We start from the raw sequence: 21,872 nt of genomic DNA on the forward strand, positions 1-21,872 counted from the left end.
TTTTTATGATCTCTCAAGTAAATCATCAGAGAAGTGGTTTACTTCAATCCTCTAAACAAATATTTTCCAGAATTGCAATCCAGTATAATACTCTTATATTTTATTCTGTGAAATTTAAATCAAAGCTTTATAAAAAGCTTCTTGTTCTCTTTGTAAACCTTCAAAAGTGTGTTGAAAAAATCACTTATAATATTCACAATCCATTAGATAATATAGTATCCATATGATGAAATTTTTACATTAGAAAATATCAGACCAAAAATGCTTGATTATCAAGAAGAATGGCTTTATCCACATTAATGAGCTAATGAAAACTGTATAGCTAATTTTTTTTAACTTTAAGCTTCAAGATTTTTGGAAGTAAACATCTGTCTACTTATGTGCTATATGCACTGTTAGTATACTGTATTTTGGCTGCTAATACAACTATCTAGATTTTCCTTCTGTGTTTACAGGACTCTCGGTGTTGTAAACGACCTACATGCAAAGCTTCTATTTTTTGGCAATTTTCAAATTATTTTTGTAAGTAAATAGGGGAAAAATATTAAATACATGAAAAATAAACAAATAACTTTAGAGACAAAAATATACCACCACAAAATATTGAAAGCATCTCTCAATTTTAAAACTATGCCCTAAGAAGTACTTCTTGTGTAATTATAAGCTTTCTGTAATTCACATTTGTGTAACTTAAAGTATAAAACAGATATGGATACCTTCTGAGGTGGTAAGCTTTGGAACATGAACCTCACAAGCAGTCATCCAAATATATACCTATATTGAAAGTATAAATTATTTTTTCTCAAAATAAATGTTTAATTTAGATGCCTCATGAATCATGTTAGTGCAATAAATGTCAACACAGCCTAGCATAACAAGAAGAGCAAAGAGAAAACTGGTAGGCAACCTCTAGAACCTGAGAGCACTTCTCACGATACTGGTTGACACAAGGTTGACATAAGGGAAGCTATATTGTAAGAAAAAAACCATATTATAACTTTGAATGACCTCTGATTAACTAACCCAGACATGCTCTGTAGATGTTATGGCCACTCTCAGCTGCTATAAGTTGATAACTTTGCTCTTATGAGTTCCTTAGGAATGTGATGATCCCCAGGCAGAGAGTCTATGCTGATGGCCATCATCAATGACAACTGAAAGATCAGGATACAGAGCATTGTTCTGGTCTCTACATATACAGTAAAACAAAAGACTGTAGGAACTGACACTAGATGTCTGAGCCCACCTGGAGATCAGATGGAGGCCCCACTAGGATTTAGTCTATTTTTCAGGAGCTGTTAAAATTTGGGTTATCTATACTTCTTATCCTTCTAGTTGGACACTTGATTATAAAATGTGCTTTTAGATGTTCCAAAACTATTGAGCAAGATACAAAATTCTAATAATACCAAAGTGTCAACCTGAAGCCAGGAACAAGGGAATATTTCCAAATGAGTGCTAAATAGTTTCATTCCTCTAACAGAGATCTATGCCCCGATTCAGCAGGAAGTAGCTAGATTGGTCATCACCCCAAATCCCTCAAGAATGAGAAATGACCAAAGAGTAGGGAGGATTGAAACTGACAAACAGCCATTGATGATTAAGTAGCTAGGAACCAATTTTTTTTCCCTTTTGCAATTACTGATTATAGCTTTTAGCTATTTAACCCACCCATTGCTAACTGTGCTATTTGGGCAATATGCTTTCTGACTCCCACTAGGCTCCTATAGATTACATCTTCCTGTAGCCTGGGTCACCATGGTAATGGATGTGTGAGCTGTTTTTCAGGAATTAGAACTCTTTGTCCACTTCAGGCCAATTGAGACCACCAACTCATCAACTAGACCCACACAGATGTCCAGTAGTTGACCTTTTGATGTCGAGAGGCTAGAAACTCCATCCTCAGATCATACTAACACTGCCATTTTGTGAACATGAGTCCTATGAAGAGGCATGAAGTCTGACTATGCTTGTGTAGATCATCAATTACCTCACCTCTCCTCACCTCCCATCACCTTGCACCTCTATCCCATAAATATCCCTAAGTCCTTATTTTTGGGGAAGTGAATTTGAGGCTTCCTCATGTGGCTGCCTTGTGATTAAACTCTGTCTCAGCTGCAATCTCGTTGTCTCAGTGTTTGGCTTTCTGGGTAACGGGCAAAAGTGAACCTGGTTCAGTAACACTCAGACTCCTCAGACTTGTAGCAGCTGCCTTCCAGTGATGCTTTAGCAAGACATCCCTGTGTGCTAGCTTGGCATATCTTGCTCTATATAAGGTATGAAGTTACTCTTAGAAGAAAATCATACTAACTGTGAAAACATGGCCTATATAAACCATGAAACAGTGAGCTACGTAAAAGGTTGATTATTAGTACTCACTCCAATAAACAAGACTGATATGACATATTATATAACCTTACTCATTTGGCAAAGAAAAAACGAGGACAAGTTAGATAAAAATTACTTAGCCATTGAATTCACTTGGATTCTTTTCAGTTCCTTGTAACATCACACTATTTTATTTAACTCACAACAACACAAAGTGTTATGGGAAATTTACAGAGATTTAAAATATATAATAAACAATAGAACAGACAAGGTCTCTGCCTTTATGAAAGTCATCATTCTGGTGAGGAAAAAAAACGAGTGCAGATCATCCAGGATAGGTTGTGATAAGTGTAATGGTGCCCAAGGACAGACCTTTTATTAAATTTAACTTTGAATCATGCTGGAAGGTTCAAAATAGTGTAATAATATGTATTAAACAAAACCATGTTGAAAGTAATTTAGATTTTTAATGATGATCTATAAGGCTAATATCAGTGTCTTTTTTTAATTGAGAGTTTTATGGAAATAATTGTAGAATAACATAAAGTTGTAAGACGTAACACAGAGAGATCCCTGTATACCTTTGCCCAGGTTCCCCCAGTGGTAACAATTTGCAAAACTATAACAAAATATCACAACCAGGATGTTGACATTGATATAATCCATAGTTCATATTCAGATTTCCCCAGTTTTATTTGTACGTGTATATGTGTGTATGTGTGAAGTAGTACACAATTTTAAGACCTGTCTAGGCTTGTGTATCCACCACATCCGTCAAGATATTGAACAGTTCTAAGACTTTAAGAATCTCATATGTGATGATTTTTTAGCTAATATGAAGACTGACCACTGAATAAAGCTATCAAATAGTATTTTAATTGTTAGAGGGTTAGATAAAACAACTTTGAGTTATATTTGATTTTTTTGCTTACATTTTTATATTCTCTTTTTTCTCTTTCCTGCATATATCCACCTATTTATTCATTTAAAATGTAATATGTAATAAGTGGCTATTGTGAGCTATGTAACATGAGTACAAATATTGAACAGACATAGACCTCCTTTTTAAGGAGTTTATAGTCCCAATATAAAAGAAGCATGGGATGTATAGGAAGAGGAGTCAAAAAACTTAGAGGAATAATGAAGGAAACTTGTATACAACACTAGGAAGAAGGATTTTTATCTTGTACATTTCAGAGAGTTATTGAAATACAGGTGATATAACAGTAATATGATAGCATTTATATTTAGAGATGTAAATAGTAGCAGTGTGGAAGACAGATGGGAGGAAGGTAAGCTTTAGGGCAGAAAGATCAACTACAGAGCTTCTTCAAATGCATATCACAAAAAGACACACATGAAAGTCAGAGTTCAGGTAGTAGCAGTGGGAATTGGGAGTGGTGCAATGGATGGCAAATAATAGCCAATTGTGTGAGGACGTAAAGTTGACGGAGAAGTTTAGTATTCTTCGGCAGTTGTGATACAACTCAACAAAATAGAGAAAATTATAAGGGTAAGTTCTTAAGGTAGAACAAAGAATCTAACTAAGAAATGTTTGTGTTAAGTACCTGTGAACATTTCAGGTAAAAATTATGTGGTTGACAGTATAGCTTAGAAGACAAACCAGGAAAGCTTACAAAGTTAAGTAAGGAAGAGAACTGGTCATTAAATTCTTTGGTTTATCTGGCTGTTAAACATCCATTTCCTGAACATGGAGAAGGAAACTTCTCCTAATGAGTAGTATAAAACGGAACCAGATCAGTAGTGTAACAACCACCCTTCCTACATTCCCAAAATAAGCCCAAGAAAGATAGTCTTTGGGAGATATATACAAACCTGTTGTAGAATCTTAAAGAATTATTTCTCACAATATCACCCAAAGACATTTGTTGAGATTGTAAATTTAAAGAGGCCCAGAGATAGAACTTATAAAAGCAGCTACTTCTTTATGGAATGGTCCTGGGAGATACCAAGGGATGAAAGTGCCAAAACTGTTGCTCCTCCAGTTCCCTAATGCTATTGAACTATTCCCTACAGAGATCACATACAAATAGGATCAAGAGTGCATTTGAAGAAGATTAGAAGGAAATGACGTGTCAAAAGCACTAATTTGTAACAAAGAAGGGGCAGCCGGAGGGTTTAGGGGATGAAGGTAGACGTAGTAGGCACATTGTGTGCATTCTAGCCACAGAAATATACAACTTGTGTTGTCTAAATATAGTGATAAGTATTGTATTCATAGCAATTAGAGTGTGCACAATTGGCATAAGTTTTGAGATATAGGTCAATGGAGAAGAATATAGAGTCCAGACCAACACATATCACTCAGGTGATTTTTAATCAAAATGACAAAGCATTTAAAAGGGGCAGTTTAGTGCTTTCAACAAATGATGCTGAAAATGCTGGCTATCCATCAGTAATTTGACTATTACCTCAATCTACACACAGAAATTATCTTAAATTACATTATTATCCTAAATGCAAAAGCTAAAACCACTAAGTTTCTAGGGGAAAAGTGGGAGAAAAACCTTCATAAACATGGAATAGCTATAGATTTCTTAGAAAAGACAGAAAAGCATGAGCTATAAAAACAAATTAAAAATTAGATTTTACCAAAATCATGTGTTCTTCAAATGATATTAATAAGGACAAGAGTAGGAAAGATACACACTGGATGCAAATATTTGTAATGCACATATCCAATAAAAATAGGAATCTAAAAAGTGTAAAGATATCCCACAAGTCAATATGCAAAAACAAACCACCCAAGGAGAAATGGGCAAAAGATTTGGCCACATACTTCACAAAGGAAATATGTGATTGGTCAATGAGAAGATGAAAAAGTATTTAACATTATTATTCATCAGTGAAGTGTAAATTAAACCATGATAAGATACAACCACATGTAATCAAATGGCAAAAATTTAGAAAACTGACAAAATCAAATATTAGTGACAAAATCAAATGCAGTGCAATTGGAATTCATATGTTCCTCCTGGATATATAAAATGTTATAATCAGTTTGCAGAACAATCAGTTTCTTAAAATATTAAACATGCTCTTCTAATCTGACTTACTATTTGACTTAGCAACTCTACTTTTTGATGTTTATCCAAGGGAATTGAAAACATATGTCCACACAAATATTTGCAAATGAATCTACATAGCATCCTTATTAATAATATATCAAAACTGGAAGCAACACAAATGTTAAGCAATAGGTGGTAAATTGTTACATATTTATAGAATAGACTACTTTTAAGTAAGAAATGAATTATTGATATGCACCAATACATAGATGAGTGAGAAAAAGAAGGGTGAGCAAAAGAATCAGACACAAAAGAAGTCAGACACCACCCTGGGTCTCAGGGTGGTGAGGGAATGACTGAGAAGAAACACAAGGGACTCTATAGTGGTGATGTAAAGGTTCTTTTGTCTTGATTGTGGTGGTAGACAAAATTTGTCAAAACACATCCAACTGTGCACCTAAAATGGACGCATTTTAGTATAAGCAAATTATACCTCTATAAAGTTGATTTTTAAAAGGAGGCAGAGAAAAGTCAAATTATAAGTTTTAAAAAAAGGAAAATTGTTATTTCTACACAGACATGATAAAGTAGCTTGTATCAGACTCAACCTCCCTCTGTAAACAAGTATAAACTGCATAAAATGTAAACTCATACTATAAAAATTAGTAATGGAAATTCCAAAATTGAATAAAATGATCCCATATGGAAATACAAGAAGAAATAAACAGTACTGGAAAGGGTAAATATATAAGTAAGTATAAAAGACTCTTGACTATTTAAAGCCTTAATAACAAAATCTGTGAGGTTTATAACATATTTAGAAATAAAATTTGAAAATATAGGAAGCTGTTATATGAAGTTAAATGATTGTAAGTGTCTTGGATTATTTAGGATATGGCAAAAGTACTAATTAAGTTATAATATTAAAAATGATATTGAATGTCATAAAAATATAGAATAATGAAAAAAGTTAAAATAATGTACAAAGTAAATAAAATAATGAAAAAAGGATTAATACATTAAATACTTTGAATAATGCAAAAGAAGACAGAAAATGTACAGGAACAAAGAAAAAAATTTAAAGTATGAATTGAAAACAAAAGGCAAAATGTTAGATTTAAATCTAACTGTACCAGTAATTACAAGTACAGTAGAAACTCTACAAATAAAAATATCATCAGTCTAAAAACCATTTAACTATATCTAGTTTATAAGAAACTACATTAAACACAAAGACACACAGACAAAGAATGTAAAGTAAAAGAATAGAAATTGATGCAAAAAAAAAATCAGAAAAAATACCCTGGTGTGTCTATATTACTATCAGATCAAGTAGACATTATAGTAGTAAATAAGAGATATAAAGGGCATTTTATAAAGATAAAGGAGCAAATTTAACAGAAAGATATTAAAATTCCAAATCTGTATAAACTTAGAAAAATAGCTTCAAAATATATGACTTCTGAAAATTGCTATTAATGACATTCTTCAATGAAATAATATTTAACAGCAGATTCCTCCTTAATGATGATTCAAATAAACAAAAGTTACAATACAGTGCAAAGAGTGTGAGGAAATAACTGTCAATAAAGAACTGTATGCTAAGCAACTGTCAAGAATGGGTGTGAATTAATGATATTTGGAGACATTAAAGAACTGGAAGTATTTACCACTAAATGATCCTTATTAAAGAACTTAAAGAAAATAATGCAATAATAAGATTTATCCTGAGAGGAATATTTGAGATGAGAAGGAATAGAAAGTTAAAAAAATCAAACACATAAGTAAATCTGAATAAATATTGTATCATTAAAAATAATGTATCAATATGGAGAGTGACATCAGCAACAGGGAGGAGTGAGTTCTTCCCTTTGTCTTTCCCCCTCTAAGTTACAACCAAAGGGACACCCATTGACCAACAGAGGATTCCCTGCACAGCAAAACAGGATGCCTAAGAGATCTATTCATTTATACATCTGAAGGTGGGTGGACTGGATCCCTGGGAAGCAGTGGAAATAGGGGATCAGCCTCATTCCTCAATCCTAGCTGCAGTAATATAGGGCACAGATTCTCACCCAGCAGCCCATACAACTATGAATGGAGGCAAGGGTGACCCGACCCAGGTGTGACTGCCCAGGGAATGGCTATGTTAGTGGAGGCCCATGGGGCTATGAACAGAAGCAAGGGATGCCTGACCCACATGTGATCACTCATAGAATGGCTGTGGTGGTGGACACATGAATGCCTGCAGAGCAGCAGGCCTACCCACACAAACACCAGTGGAGGGGTGGCAGTAGCCCACCCCATGGGATAGCCTGTGGAGATGTTGCACTAGTGGCAGCCTGACCTGCACAACTTCAAGCAGAGAGGTGGGAACAGAAAAGTAGGCCCCTGTTCCCCACACGGGGTACAGGTAGAATCTGTGACCAAAGGCATCAGGCACCACAGCAGAACTGGTGACCCAGCCCACAGTGACAGCACATGTGACACAAGTTCCACCAGTGTGGGGACTGCATATAAGTCTCTGGGTCCCTGGGTCCCCATCAGTGACCAACACCTGTGACCCCAGCATCCCTGGCAATGGTGCAACAAGCACTCCCAGAGAACCAGGGAACAGCCATGCAGGTGGTACGTGGGATGGCAGCATCCAAGCCCACAAGAGGGCCAGTGAAGGTACACGAGATGCAGGCAACCCCAGAAGAAGCAGAAGTGCTCGGAGCCTGGTGACCTCAGTGGCATCACCCAAGACTGTAGCAACATCATAAGAAGCAAGGAACCAGTAAAACCAGAGGCACAAGAAGCACAAGGAGGGCACTGACAATGCTTTGGCCAGAGATAGTAGCGAGTGGAAAGTTATGATTCTCTAATACAATCAGAAGCAGCTCAGAATCGAAGTAACCAAAGCTGCACTCACTCGAATAAGAAAAAGTGATTAGCACCAAAAATGTGCTGAGAGGATCAATTCATCAAACACCATGAAAAACTACAGTAACATGACAGAATAGAAGGAAAATGACAACTCTCCAGAAATCAAACCTGAAGTCAGGGAAGATTACAATTTAACTGACAGAGAATTCAAAATAACTATCATAAAGAAACTTAACAAGTTACAAGAAAACTGAGAAAGACAGTTCAATGATTAGTTCAGGAATAACAGTTTGATGACAGTTCAGGAAAAAAAATAAATAAAGGAGGAATACTTCACCTAAGAGATTAACACTAAAAAAAAAAAAAAAAGAAATTCTGGACATGAAGAACACAATTAATGAGATAAAAAAAAATAATGTAGAGAGCATTAAAAGTAGAGCAGACTTTATAGAGGAGAGAATTAGTGAACTCCAAGATAGAAACCTAGAAATGATTCAGGTGGAGGAGGAGAGAGAACTAAGATTTTTTTATAATTAAGAAGTTCTTGAGAAATATCTGACTCAGTTAGGAAAATTACCATGAGGATTATAAATATCCCAGGTGAGAAGAGAGGGAGAAAGGAGCACAGAGCTAATTTAAATAAATAATAGCTGAGAAATTTCCTAAACCTGAGGAAGGTACAGAATATAAAATACATGAAGCTAATAGAACTTCTAATTATCTCAACACGAAAAGACCTTCTCAAAAGTACATTATATGAAAAATGTCAAAAGTCAATGACAAAGAATATTAAGGGAGGCCGAGAAAAGAAAATAACCTACAAAGGAACTCATATCAGGGTTTCAGTGAGTTTCTCAGCAGAAACCTTGTAGGCTAGGAGATAGTGGAATGATATATTCAAATTGCTGAAATACAAACCTGTTGGCCAAGAATACTCTATCCAGGAAAATCATCCTCCAGATATGACAGAGAAATAGAGCTTTCCCAGGCAAACAAAAGCTGAGGGAGTTCATTGCCACTAGACCTGCCTTACAAGTAATGTTGAAGGGAGCCCTTCTACCTGAAATAAAAAAGCAAAGGTTTACAAAGCTTTGTGCAAGGAGATAAATGGACAGACAAAATAAGAAGATTGCAGCTCTATAACAGAATAGGTTAGTAAACACTCAATTATAACATAAGGGATAAAGGGAAAGAAAACATCAAAACTATAAACACTTCAATTTGGTCACAAATTCACAATATAAAAAAGAACAATCTGTGACAACAAAAACATAGACGGGGAAGAGGAAAGGGATGGAACCTGTGTAGGCTAATAGACATAGGTGGCTATGAGAAAAAGGACTGTCTCATCTGTGAGATCTTTTACACAACCCTAATGATAACAACAGAATGAAAAATCAGAGCAGAGTCACAAATCAAAAATATAGAGAAATTGAGAAGACTATCACAGAAAACCACCAAATGGAAATGGTAGACAGAAATACAAGGAAAAAGAAACAATGGAAATATAAAACAACCAGAAAACCAAGAGATAAAATGGCAGTACTATGTCTCCTTATATCAATAATCACTCTAAATGTAAATGGATTGAATTCACCAGTCAAAAGAAACAAACTGACTGGATGGATTAAAAAACAAGAACCAAAAATATGCTGCCTCATATCTCAGCACTAAAGACAAACATAGGCTCAGAGTGAAAGTATGGAAGATGGTATGCCAAGCAAATGGCATGCAAAGAAAGCAGGTATTGTCATACTTATGTAAGACAAAGCAGACTTTAAGATAAATAGATGAGAGGCAAAAAGTGGTAGTATAGAATGATAAGAGGAACATTCCACCAAGAGGACATAACACCTATTGACATATATACACCTAACACAGGAGCACCAAAATATATAAAGCAATTGTTAACAGACCTAATGGGAAAATTGATAGTAACACAAAATAGTAGGGGACCTCAACACCCCACTTACATCAATAGATAGATCATTCAGACACAAAGTCAATAGGGAAAGAGTGGACTTCAATGAAACATTAAAACAGATGGAATTAATAGACATATACAGAGTATTCCATGCAAAAGAATGAACATTCTTCTCAAGCGTACATGAAACATTCTCAAAGACAGACCATATGTTGGAAAACAAAGCAAGCCTAAATAAATTTAAGAAGATTGAAATCACATCAAAACTATTTTCCAACTACAATGCTATGAAACTAGAAATAAACCTCAAAAAAACCTTGGAAATTCAGAAATATGTGGAGACTGAACACCATGCTACCAAATAACCATTGGATAAATGGAGAAATAAGAAATACCTGGAGACAATGAAAATGAAAACACAGCATACCAAAACCTATGGGATGTAACAGAGCATTACTAAGAGGGAAATTTATAGCAATACAGGCCCAACTCAACAAATAGGAAAAATATCAAATAAACAATCTAACAGTACACCTAAAAGATATAGAAAAACAGGAACAAGCAAAGCTCAAGGTCAGTAGAAAGAAGGAAATAATAAAAATCAGAACAGAAATTAAATGAAAAAAGACACTACAAAAAAACCGGAGAAAAGATCAATGAAACTAAGAGCTAGTTCTTTAAGAAGATAAACAAAATTGACAAACCCTTAGCCAGACTCAAAGAGAGAGGGAAAAAAGAGAGGAGACTCAAATATGTAAAAGCAGAAATGAAAGAGGAGATATTCAAACAGACACCACAGAAATACAAAGGATTGTAAGATAACACTACGAAAAAATATATACCAAAAAAACTTGATAACCTAGAAGAACTTGATGAATTCTTAGACTCATACAACTTCCCAAAACTGAATCAAGAAGAAATAGAGAAACTGAATAGACAAATTACAAGTAAAGAGATTGAAACAATAATTAAAAACCTCCCCCCAAAAAAGTCCAGGACCAGATAGCTTCTCTGGTGAATTCTACCAAAGATTCAAAGAAGATTTAACGCCTATCCTTCTCAAAATCTTCCAAAAAATTAATGAGGACAGTATACTTCCTAATTCATTTTGTGAGGCCAACATTGCACTGATGCCAAAATCAGACAAGGACCACACAAAAAAAGGAAAATTGCAGGCCAATATCACAGATGAACATAGATGTGAAAATCCTCAACAAAAATATTAGCAAATTTGCTACAATAATACATTAAAAAGATCATACACCATGATCAAGTGGGATTTATTCCAAGGATATATTGATGGTTCAACAACTGCAAATAATCAATGTGATACACCACATTAACAAAATGAGGAATAAAAATTGCTTGATCATCTCATAGATGTAGAGAAAGCATTTGACAAGATCCAACATCCATTTATGATAAAAACTTTCAATAAAATGGGTAGAAAGGAAAGCACCTAAACATAAGAAAGACCATATATGACAAACCCACCATCATTATACTCAATGGTGAAAAACTGAAAGCAATTCCTCTAAGAACAGGAACAAGGCAAAGATGCCCACTCTTACCACTCTTATTCAACATAGCACTGGAAGATTTAGCCAGAGCAATCAGGCAAGTAAAAGAAACAAAAGTTATCCAAATTGGAAAGGAAGAAGAAAAGCTGTCAGTATTTGTGGATGGCATAATTTTGATATGTAGAAAACCCTAAAGAATCCACCAAAAATACTATTAAAATAGTTAACAAATATAGTAAAGTTGCAGGGTTTGAAATCAACATACAAAAATCAGTTTCGTTTCATTACTAAAAATGAATGAACAGAAAGAAAAATCAAGAATACATACCTATTTACAATTGCAACAAAATGATAAAATACCTAAGTGTAAATTAACCAAGGAAGTAAAAGTCCTAGAGACGGAAATCTATAAGACATTGTTGAAAGTAATTGACTAAGACATAGAGAAATGGAAAAATATTTCATGCTCATGGATTGGAAGAATAAACATTGTTAAAATATCCATGTTATCTGAAGCAATCTACTGATTCAACGCAATTCAGTCAGAATCCCAATGACATTCTTCATGGAAATGGAACAAAGAATCCTAATATTTAAATGAAACAACAAAAGAACCTGAATAGCAAAAGCAATCATGAGAAAAAAGAAAGTTGGAAGAATCACACTCCCTAAATTCAAAGTATACTACAAAGCTATAGTATTTCAGACAGCATGGTACTGGCAGAAAAACAGACACACAGATCAATGGAAAAGAATTGAGAGCTCAAAAATAATCACACATCTACGGATAGCTAATCTTTGGCAAAGGAGCCAAGAACATACAATGGGGAAAGAAAGGTCTCTTCAATAAGTGGTGCTGGGAAAACTGGATAGCCACATGTAAAACAATGTAAGTAGATCATTATCTTAAACCATACACAAAAATTAACTTAAAATGGATTAAAGATTTTAATGTAAGACCTGAAACCGTAAAACTCTTAGGAAAAAAAGGGCAGTACACTCTTTGACATCACTCTTACCAGTATCTTTTTGAATATCATTTCTTCTCAGGCAAGAGAAACAAAAGAAAAAATAAACACATGGGACTACATCAGACTAAAAATATTCCACATAAAGAAAACCATCAAAAAAAGAAAAGACAATCTACCCACAGGGAGAAAATATTTGCAAATTATATATCTGATAAGGGGTTAATTTCCAAAATATATAAATAACTCATACAACTCAACAACAAAAACATAAACTACTTGATCAAAAAATGGGTAGCGACTATGAGCAGACATTTTTTTGAAAGATATACAGATGGCCAACAGGCACATGAAAAGATGTTCAACATTACTAATTATTAGGGAAATGAAAATCAAAACTACAGTGAATATCACCTCACACCCATCAAAGTGGCTATAATCAACATGACAAGAAATAAATTTTGGAGAAAATGTAGAGAAAAGGGAACCTTCATGCATTAGTGGTGAGAATGCAAACTGGTGAAGCCACTATGGAGAACAGTATGGAGATTTCTCAAAAAATTAGAAATAGAAATACCATATGACCCAGCTATTCCACGTCTGGGTATTTATCCAAAGAACATGAAATCAACAATTCAAAGAGAATTATGCATCCCTATTATCATCACAGCATTATGCACAATAAGACGTGGAAGCAATCCAAGTGCCTATCAACAGATGAACAGATAAAGAAGAGGTGGTATACATATACAATAGAATACTACTCAGTCATAAAAAAGACAAAATTGTGCCATTGTGACAACATGGATGGACCTTGAGGGTATTATGTTAAGCGAAACAATGACAGAGAAAGATGAAATACCATAAATTTCACTCATATGTGTAAGACAAAGAAAGACATAGATAAGGAGGACAGATTAGTGGTTACCAGAGGAGAATGGTTTGGGGGGGAGGGCGAAAGGGATAAAGGGGCACGTATGTATGGTGATGGATATAAACTAGACTACTGGTGATGAACATATACACTACCATACAGAAACTGAAATAAAATAATGTACATCTGAAATTTGCACAGTTATAAGCCAATATGACCTCAATAAAATCATAATAAAAAATTTGTTTTTACATACCTTACAGTATTTCTTATTTGCAATATCTCATTTTTAACTATATTTTAATTTTTTGTTTCATGTGGAGAAAAATACTACTCAATTTTTGTATATTGCTGTTTTATCTAACCTTTTTAAATTTTCCTGTTTGTTCTAATGATTTGTCTATAGTTTCTCGATTTTTTAATGTAGAGCAATTATATTATGAAAAATATAAAAAAATTAAATAAATAAATCTCTTAAACATAAGTCATGAAAAAAGTAAATCATGTATCATTAAAAATAATCTTTGAGGTTTCAAAGTCATTATTTGTGACTCCTGGTTCTAGTTCCAACATGTGAAGTGCTTGGAAGTTGTCACTTACAGTCTTACAACAAGAAAAATCTGGACAAATTGGAAATCAAATCTTTTCCTGAACCCATAAGAGAACTGAAGTCATAGGGCAAACTGCCACTCCAAAATCTGAAGAGAAAGCATCAACCAGAGCTATAGCTAAGATCTTCTTACCTAGAGCAGAAGCCATTGGAGCCATAAATAGGAACAGTATGATGTTAGTGGAGGCTGAGTGTGGACTAACATTACAGTGAGAAATTGCTGACAGCTGCAGTCTTTAGGGGAGCCCCTAAACTTTCATGAACTTTACCTCCAAGAACCCCACCAGTTTTTCATGGTAAAGAGCCAAGAAAATTCTCCTCTTGGCTCTGATAGGGTTAGGGGAAAAGTAACAATTGTAAAATATACCCAGAGTCTTCTCCATTACAAAGGCCCGCTTTCTCTAGGAGAAAAAACTTTGCCAGAGTCTTATCCCAACTGGAAAAAGGGCACTTCTCCCACTCCAGAGAAATTTAAAATCATATTTTCAAAATTGTATTATGGCTTTCTACTACCCATACTGACTGTGGGTGAATTAGATGGATGGAATGGTACTGAGTCTTTGGGGTTTAATAAATTCCCTTTTGATTTAATATGCATCCCCCTTAGGCACTTTTGACAGTATAGTTACCACACTATCAGTGTGCGCAAAATGACATTTCAGTCAACAATGGACTGCACAACCATGGTGGTCCCATAAGATTAATACCATATAGCCTTGGTGTGCAGTAGGTAATCCCATCTAGGTTTGTCTAAGTACACTCCATGATGATTACACAACAATGAAATCTCCTGATGATGCATTTTTCAGAATTTATCTTGCCATTAAGCAACATGTGACTGTATGAGACTAAAGTCCCTTGAAAACATTTTGCTGATGATAATTTTGAATAAGAATATGATAATATCCATTTTGAAAATACCCTCCCATTCTACCAAGGAGGAGGAGATATGCTTTGTCTTAATTTTGCCCACAGTGAGGAATATAAAGTCACACTGTAAACATTTGAGTTAACACTTGGTGTAATCCAACTAATACTTCCTCATCTCCACCACAGGGACATGGTAGCATTGCACTATCTGGCCATCTTGAGGTTGGGGAGGGGCAAGTCCTGGATGATATGTATGCATGGTGTGGACATTGAGATTATCAGAAAATGAAAATAAATATGAAATGTTTTGGATTTAGTCTCTTCTGTCCAAACTTTCCTCTCATTAGAACTAAAAGATTCAAAATGCACTATGATCTGGCCTGGAAAACAAAAGCTCTGTGAATTTGGTGCAGAGTCCAAAACACATAAACAGGAATAATCTTTATTTTATTCATAATCTACATGTTAATTATGAATTCTGCAGTTGGAGCAAGCCTTTGTTACCTGTATATCTGATTTTATTTATTTTCAGATGGTGATTCACTGAACAACCTAATCTGAGTTAGATGTCATGTGGTTTACCATGGCACCTCAGAGAAACTTTGTGACCTAAAATTCATTTGTTTTCTTATGTGTTTCCCATTGGACTCAAGTTCTGGAACACAAATATTGCCTTGATGTTCTGTATCTCCTGTGCTTCAAATATAGTCACTTAACTAAAATTGCTGAAGGAATTTATTGCATTGACTAATTAATTAAAGGAAAAGTGCTGAAATGATGAACAAATATCAGCATTGGGATCATGATAAAAGCTACCCTATTTTTTCTAGATTTGAGTCAAATTCTTTCCATGTTAGTTGTTTACTTCTTATAATTTAGCTGTTTACTTCCACAATTTAAGACGCTTTTCAATACTAGTTAATTCAGAAAATATAGCTTCAAGGAATCAATCAGACACCTCATGCCTTTACCAAACAATATTTTAAAGATTCACGTCAACAGGGGAGTGACAGCACTAATAATGATCCTCAGTGGACAAGTTCAGTATTCCAGAGCCACTATTTCGAGGAGAAACCCAATAGAATACTTGAAAATGCGGCACAATGTGATGAAAGATTTGCTCAGATGTCATAGTTCCCTATGAGGAATGCAAACATCAATGCTGAATCCTTTTATTCTTTTTTATTTTCCCCTTTTCAAAATAGTACTGACAATTCTTGGAGCTTAATAATGGCACAATGAAGTGTTTACAAAATAAAGTTGTCCTAATTATTATTTGATAATGCAAAAGATTCGTTATTGAAGTTTTAAAAATTATCCATTGTTTTTCTTTATTTTCCAGAGCTTTTTCATGCCATCCTACCTCCCTCTTCTTTCTCTATTTATCTCTTCTCTTACTCCTTTTCCAATTGCTTGAAGAGGAATGTATGAGGAAAGATTATGGGCATACTTTCTGAGCTTTGGGGTGCTCTGTATTGGGCCAATCATAGCACATAAAAGACAAATGTTGAAGAAGAGGGGAAAAAAAGATTAGTTTTAGAAATGAAAATTATAATGTAATAGCTTTATTTCTGATGGAAATATCTAAAAACCAAAGTTATTAGGAACCTGAATAAAGTAGGAAATGCATGGATAGGAAGAGATGGCATCTGTTTAGGAAAGAAATTTAATGTGAGTGTGGATCAGAAATTAGGTCTCTCAAAAAGTAAGTAAACGTATTTGGAAATGAAAAAGGTCTGTAGCAGGGAGAACATTCTAGATAAATCAGAATAAGATTTATTTAGGTGTATTACTACAGGGCTAACACAGCCCTGTCTTGAGGAATCCATAGCTTAATGAGCTTTAATTTTTATAAAACTCCTACATTTGAGATATAAAATACACATAATTATACAAAAACTTGTGCTTTCTTATTTCAATGATTATTGATGTTCATTGATACTGTCCTGATCCCCCAAAACATAGAGAGTTCCTGAAATTCAGTGATAGCAATGTAGGGTAGAATTTAACACCTTCACTTTGATGCCGGATGGTCTGGGATTAAACCTTGACCATATTCCTCACTGTCTGTGCGAATTTAAGTAAGTAGCCTAATCTTCCTCAGTTTTATCTTATATGATAACATTAACTATGTCACAGTGTTCTTATAATGATTAGCTTATAAAGTGTTTAGCATATAACAAACTCAATAATGTTTACTGTTTCTGTCTCTGAATTTATTCTGGCATAAGTTAATTTGCATAATTTTAATGTTTTTATGTATTTAATTATAGTAAAATTCTTTGAAAACTAGTAAATATGAGAATACTAAATTTATCAAAATATTTAATCAGAATGATTACATTGTCAATAATGCTGTTGATCACATCAGTAAATTATGATCAGTAATTTAAAGAAATCTACATTATGCATCTTCAAAAACTATGTTAGTGGCTAGGTAGTCATTGAAATAATTTGTAAAGAGAGTGATTCAGAGAATCAGACTATCTGGCTGGTGGCTACAGATATGTATTTTAAAACTTTAATTAAGAATTTCTTATAAATCAGTATCACTCAAAGCACTTGTCCTGTTATTAACTCATTTAATCCTCATAATAGTATTTTGAAAATAGGTCTTTTACAGAAAGGAAAGTGAGGTACAGGGAGTAAAATTATTTCTAAACTTATTTGAGCCAATATTTGTCTTTGTTTGTGTGCAATTATAGCATTTCACCCATTACATGTAGATGGCCACAAGTGTGGGCTATGCACAGCTGCAACCACGAGTAAATGACCTCTGATATTTGTTGCTGTCTTTGAACATTTTCATGATTATAAATTCCCAAATTTGTGTGCATAAGACACAAATAAAAAAAGGCATATTATCAAGTTAGGTATATGAATAATTCAATTCTCTATATCTGAGATCCAATCAGAATATTTTTCTTAAAAGATAAAAACAATGTTATACATCAATTATATATAAATAAAACTGAAAAAAGTAAAATAAACCTGTTATAGAGAAATGAGTCAATCAAAATTTAAGCATATTCATATAAATAAAAAATTTAATTGTGAATGTTTTTCATTCCTTAGAAAAATCTGTGAAAAAGATATTCCTGAGTGTGTGGTTTTGTATAACATTTAACAATAGGAATATATATACATGCAATGTATCACACATTGATGACTAATTTATATCACTATTTTTTTTTAAATGAGTACATGCACATTGCAGCATTTTTTCTCTAAGAATATGCTACTTTGTGCTTAAGATTCAACAGAGCTTTCTTTACTTCCTTGTTCCTCAGAGTGTACACCACAGGGTTTAGAAGGGGTGTCAGCACAGTGTAGAAAACTGCCACAACCCCATCCACAGCATCCTTGGATCCTGGCCTCAGGTAAATGAAAACACAGGGAAGGAAGAAACAAAGAACCACAACGCAATGGGAGGCGCAGGTCTGAAAGGCTCTGTGTCTCCCCTCTGAGGTGCGGATCTTCAGGATGGAACAGACTATGGACACATAGGACAGCACTATCAGGAGAAAGCAGGCTGAGGCCACTACCCCGATGTTGACAAAGATTACCATTTCGATGGCAGAGGTGTCTGCACAGGCCAGTTTGAGGATGGGCGGTGCATCACAAAGGTAATGCTGGATTTGGTTGGGCCCACAGTAGAGCAAATGGAATGTCAATGTGGTCTGGACAGCAGAATGCAGAGAGCCGCTGAGCCATGTGCTTATGGTCAGGAAGGCACACATTCTCCCATTCATCATGCTGCTGTACCTGAGTGGGTAACCGATGGCCAGGTAGCGGTCATAAGACATGACCGTGTAGAGGAAACACTCGGTGCTCCCCAGGAAGTGGAAGGAGTAGAGCTGGGCCACACAGCTGTGGAAGGAGATAGCCTTGCCTCCTGGGGAGACCAAAGTCATCAGCATTTTGGGCACAGTGACTGTGGAGAACCACATGTCAATGAAGGACAGGTTGGTTAGAAAGTAGTACATGGGGGTGTGGAGGTGGGAATCCACTGTGATCACCAGCAGAATGAGGAAGTTCCCCACCACAGTGAGTACATAAATCACCAAGAAAATTCCAAAGAGGGGGGAGTCCAGTAGTGGTGCATGCGGAAGCCCCATGAGGATGAATGTTGTCACGAGGCTCACGTTTCTCATTTCTCCACACCTTTGGTCCCTCTCCCTGTGGGAATATGAAGAATACCCAGCATTTTATTAAGAACTGAGAACTCTTTCTCTATGTAACAAATGCATCATCTATGGTAGATAATTCTCTAATTATACTCATCTTTACTTATCACAAAGCTTCTTTGGTAAAGGTGATGCAATGATTTCTTCATCTCTCTGACTTGCTCTTTCTCACATACACACACACAAATAGAGGCACATGTAGATAAATGCAAAAGGAAGAAAGAGAAATTCATTGCATTCATTTCTATTGGTGTATCATAAACTACTACTAATTCACCAGCATGAAACAATTCAAATTTACTATCTCACAGTTTTTTGAGTCAGATCAGGTTGATCCTCTGCTCACATTCTCACCAAGCTGAAATCAAGGTGTCACTGGTCTGTAACATCATCTGAAACTATCACCTCATCTGAAGCTTGGGATCCTCTTTCAAGCTTATTGAGGCTGTTGGCAAAATTAATTTCCTTGCAGCTTTAGGACTGACGTCCCTGTTTTCTTGCTAGCTGTTGGCAGGGAGTGTCACTTTCCCCTTCTAGAATCCACCCTTAAGTTCTAACCACCTGACCATCTGATAACATGGCAGGGTCCTTTCTCAAAGCCAGTGGAAATATCTCTCTCCAGTTTGCTATGACAACATGTAATGCAACATAATGTAATGAAGAGAGTGGTATCCTACCATATTCACAGGTCCCATCCACACACAAGGGGAGGCTATTTAATAAATAATGTACACCTGAGGCAAGAATCTTGGGAGCTATTCAGAATTCTCATTTTCTCTCCAAAGATCATTGGGAAACTTAAAGAACCAATAATTTAATTTTTGAGCACAGTGAGCATTTCAAAACTCTACAGTACACCTAAACAATTCTCTGATATCCTCATATATAACTTGGCAGTAATAATATTACCTACCTCACTAAGAATTTATAAGTATTAAGAAAGATTGACTACATATAAAGTACTTAGAGCAGTGCCTGGCACCTAATAACTGCTCAATAAATGATAGTGAATCATACAACACTGTGCCTTGTATTATAGAATTGACTTTTATATATATAATATGTTAAATTATATATTATACATTACATATATGTGCATTACATATATAATATGCTACATATATGTAATATAATATATACATGTGTATATATTACTTATACACACAATGTATAATATATACATACATATATATAATATGTATATATATATGTACACATATACCTAATAAATAATATCTCTTTGTGCTATAGAGACTTCTCAGTTTCAAAGCTAGATCTTTGAGGAAGATTTCTCCTCTGGGACTGGTAGTAATGTCCCACTACCACTACCACCTGCTTATAAAGGGACTTCTCTCACTTGCTTCAGAAACAGGTTAAGAATCTCAGCTCCATAACAGGATCCCTGCAATCTCTCATATGATCCAGACAATACCAAGCCTCATACACTGTTGGCTTCACAGTTCTCTTACACTGGACTATCATTTATGAGGCTCTAAGAACATAAAGTCCATATGTGTTCTCCCTACCACAATCCATGGGGTAGCGGTCAGTTTTCTAAAATACATCCTTCTATCCTAGATATTTACATATCCTAGATATCTAAATATTTTCTAACATTTGCTTTGTTAGAAATATCTCTACCCCATCTTCTTCTCCTCATACTCATAAATCCAGGCAATGCCTTCATTAGAGAAGACAATTACATCAAGTGTATAGTTCTTATTTAACACCTAGTATCTGAGACAGGAAAAATGGGACCAGTGCAAGAGGAAAGGACCCATGTCAGCTTGATGTCAAGAAAAGTTGGCATTCTGCACAATGAAAAGTGAGACATAAATGATGTTATGGATTTAACCTAAAATACTGTTGATTTTGGGATTGTTCTTGATTGTTCTATGAGAGAAGACTATGAAACTGGCTCACCAATATGAGGGAAATGAGGAGATCTCCTCTTAGCAAAGCCCAAACAAAATTTATCCTATCTCCAGGCAATGTGGCTTAAGCTATATTAAAGCTATATTTTTCAAATATGAGAATAAATACCAAAGACAGGATTATCTTAATTACCTACACTGATATCAAAACTCAGAAAACTGGAACAAATATATCCCTGAAATTTCTGTTGTACCAGAGGGACCCCATCACCAGAATAACCTCGCATTCAGATTAGGTAAAATATGAAAATTTTCATCAGGTGAGTTACAAGGTAGCCTGAGACTTAAGGCAGTAGTATAATCTCAGAGGAGTCGATGTTTGACTTGTTTGCTCATGCTGTAGCAACTTAGTCCCTATTTCTAGGCCCTCAGTTACTAACTATACGTATATAGGGAAGGAGAGAGAGACTAGATAACCAAATTTAGAAGGAAGTCTAACAATCACTAAATATCTTAGCTCTGAATGGAAGGTTCAGAAGGAAAGCAGAGGGAAATAAGAGAAATCTACCTTTCTGAGAACTCACCTTACAGTATGTGACTCATTTCAGTATAAAACTCATCTGTGGTGTTTTTCTTTCCCTCTCTATATACTATAATGAGGCACTAGTTTGCAAATTATTACTCAAGGAACTGATACACCTGCAATTTCTTGGTGAGAAAGAGTGGTTCATGTCTCCTCAAGTACCCAACTAGTTGAAGTACAGGGAATGGAAACTAACATGGCAGGATGGGTAGCAGCCTGACTTGATTTAGTGTCTCA

At 35.0% G+C, this 21,872-nt stretch overlaps 1 protein-coding gene across 1 annotated transcript; it reads right to left on the reverse strand.

Annotated features, from left to right (window-relative positions):
* Window positions 1-18,218: 18,218 nt before the first annotated feature.
* On the reverse strand, window positions 18,219-19,145 carry LOC106827976 (olfactory receptor 10G9). The gene has a single exon (XM_014836173.3). It carries the CDS (start codon window positions 19,143-19,145, stop codon window positions 18,219-18,221), a length of 927 nt encoding a protein of 308 aa, XP_014691659.1.
* Between the last annotated feature and the right edge of the window lie 2,727 nt (window positions 19,146-21,872).

This window comes from Equus asinus, chromosome 20 (genome assembly GCF_041296235.1).
Source record: "Equus asinus isolate D_3611 breed Donkey chromosome 20, EquAss-T2T_v2, whole genome shotgun sequence".
NCBI lineage: Eukaryota > Metazoa > Chordata > Mammalia > Perissodactyla > Equidae > Equus > Equus asinus.

What these genes read in the sequence shown, in the direction of transcription:
- LOC106827976 (XM_014836173.3), bottom strand. Translation starts at nt 19,145, where the DNA reads ATGAGAAACGTGAGCCTCGTGACAACATTCATCCTCATGGGGCTTCCG.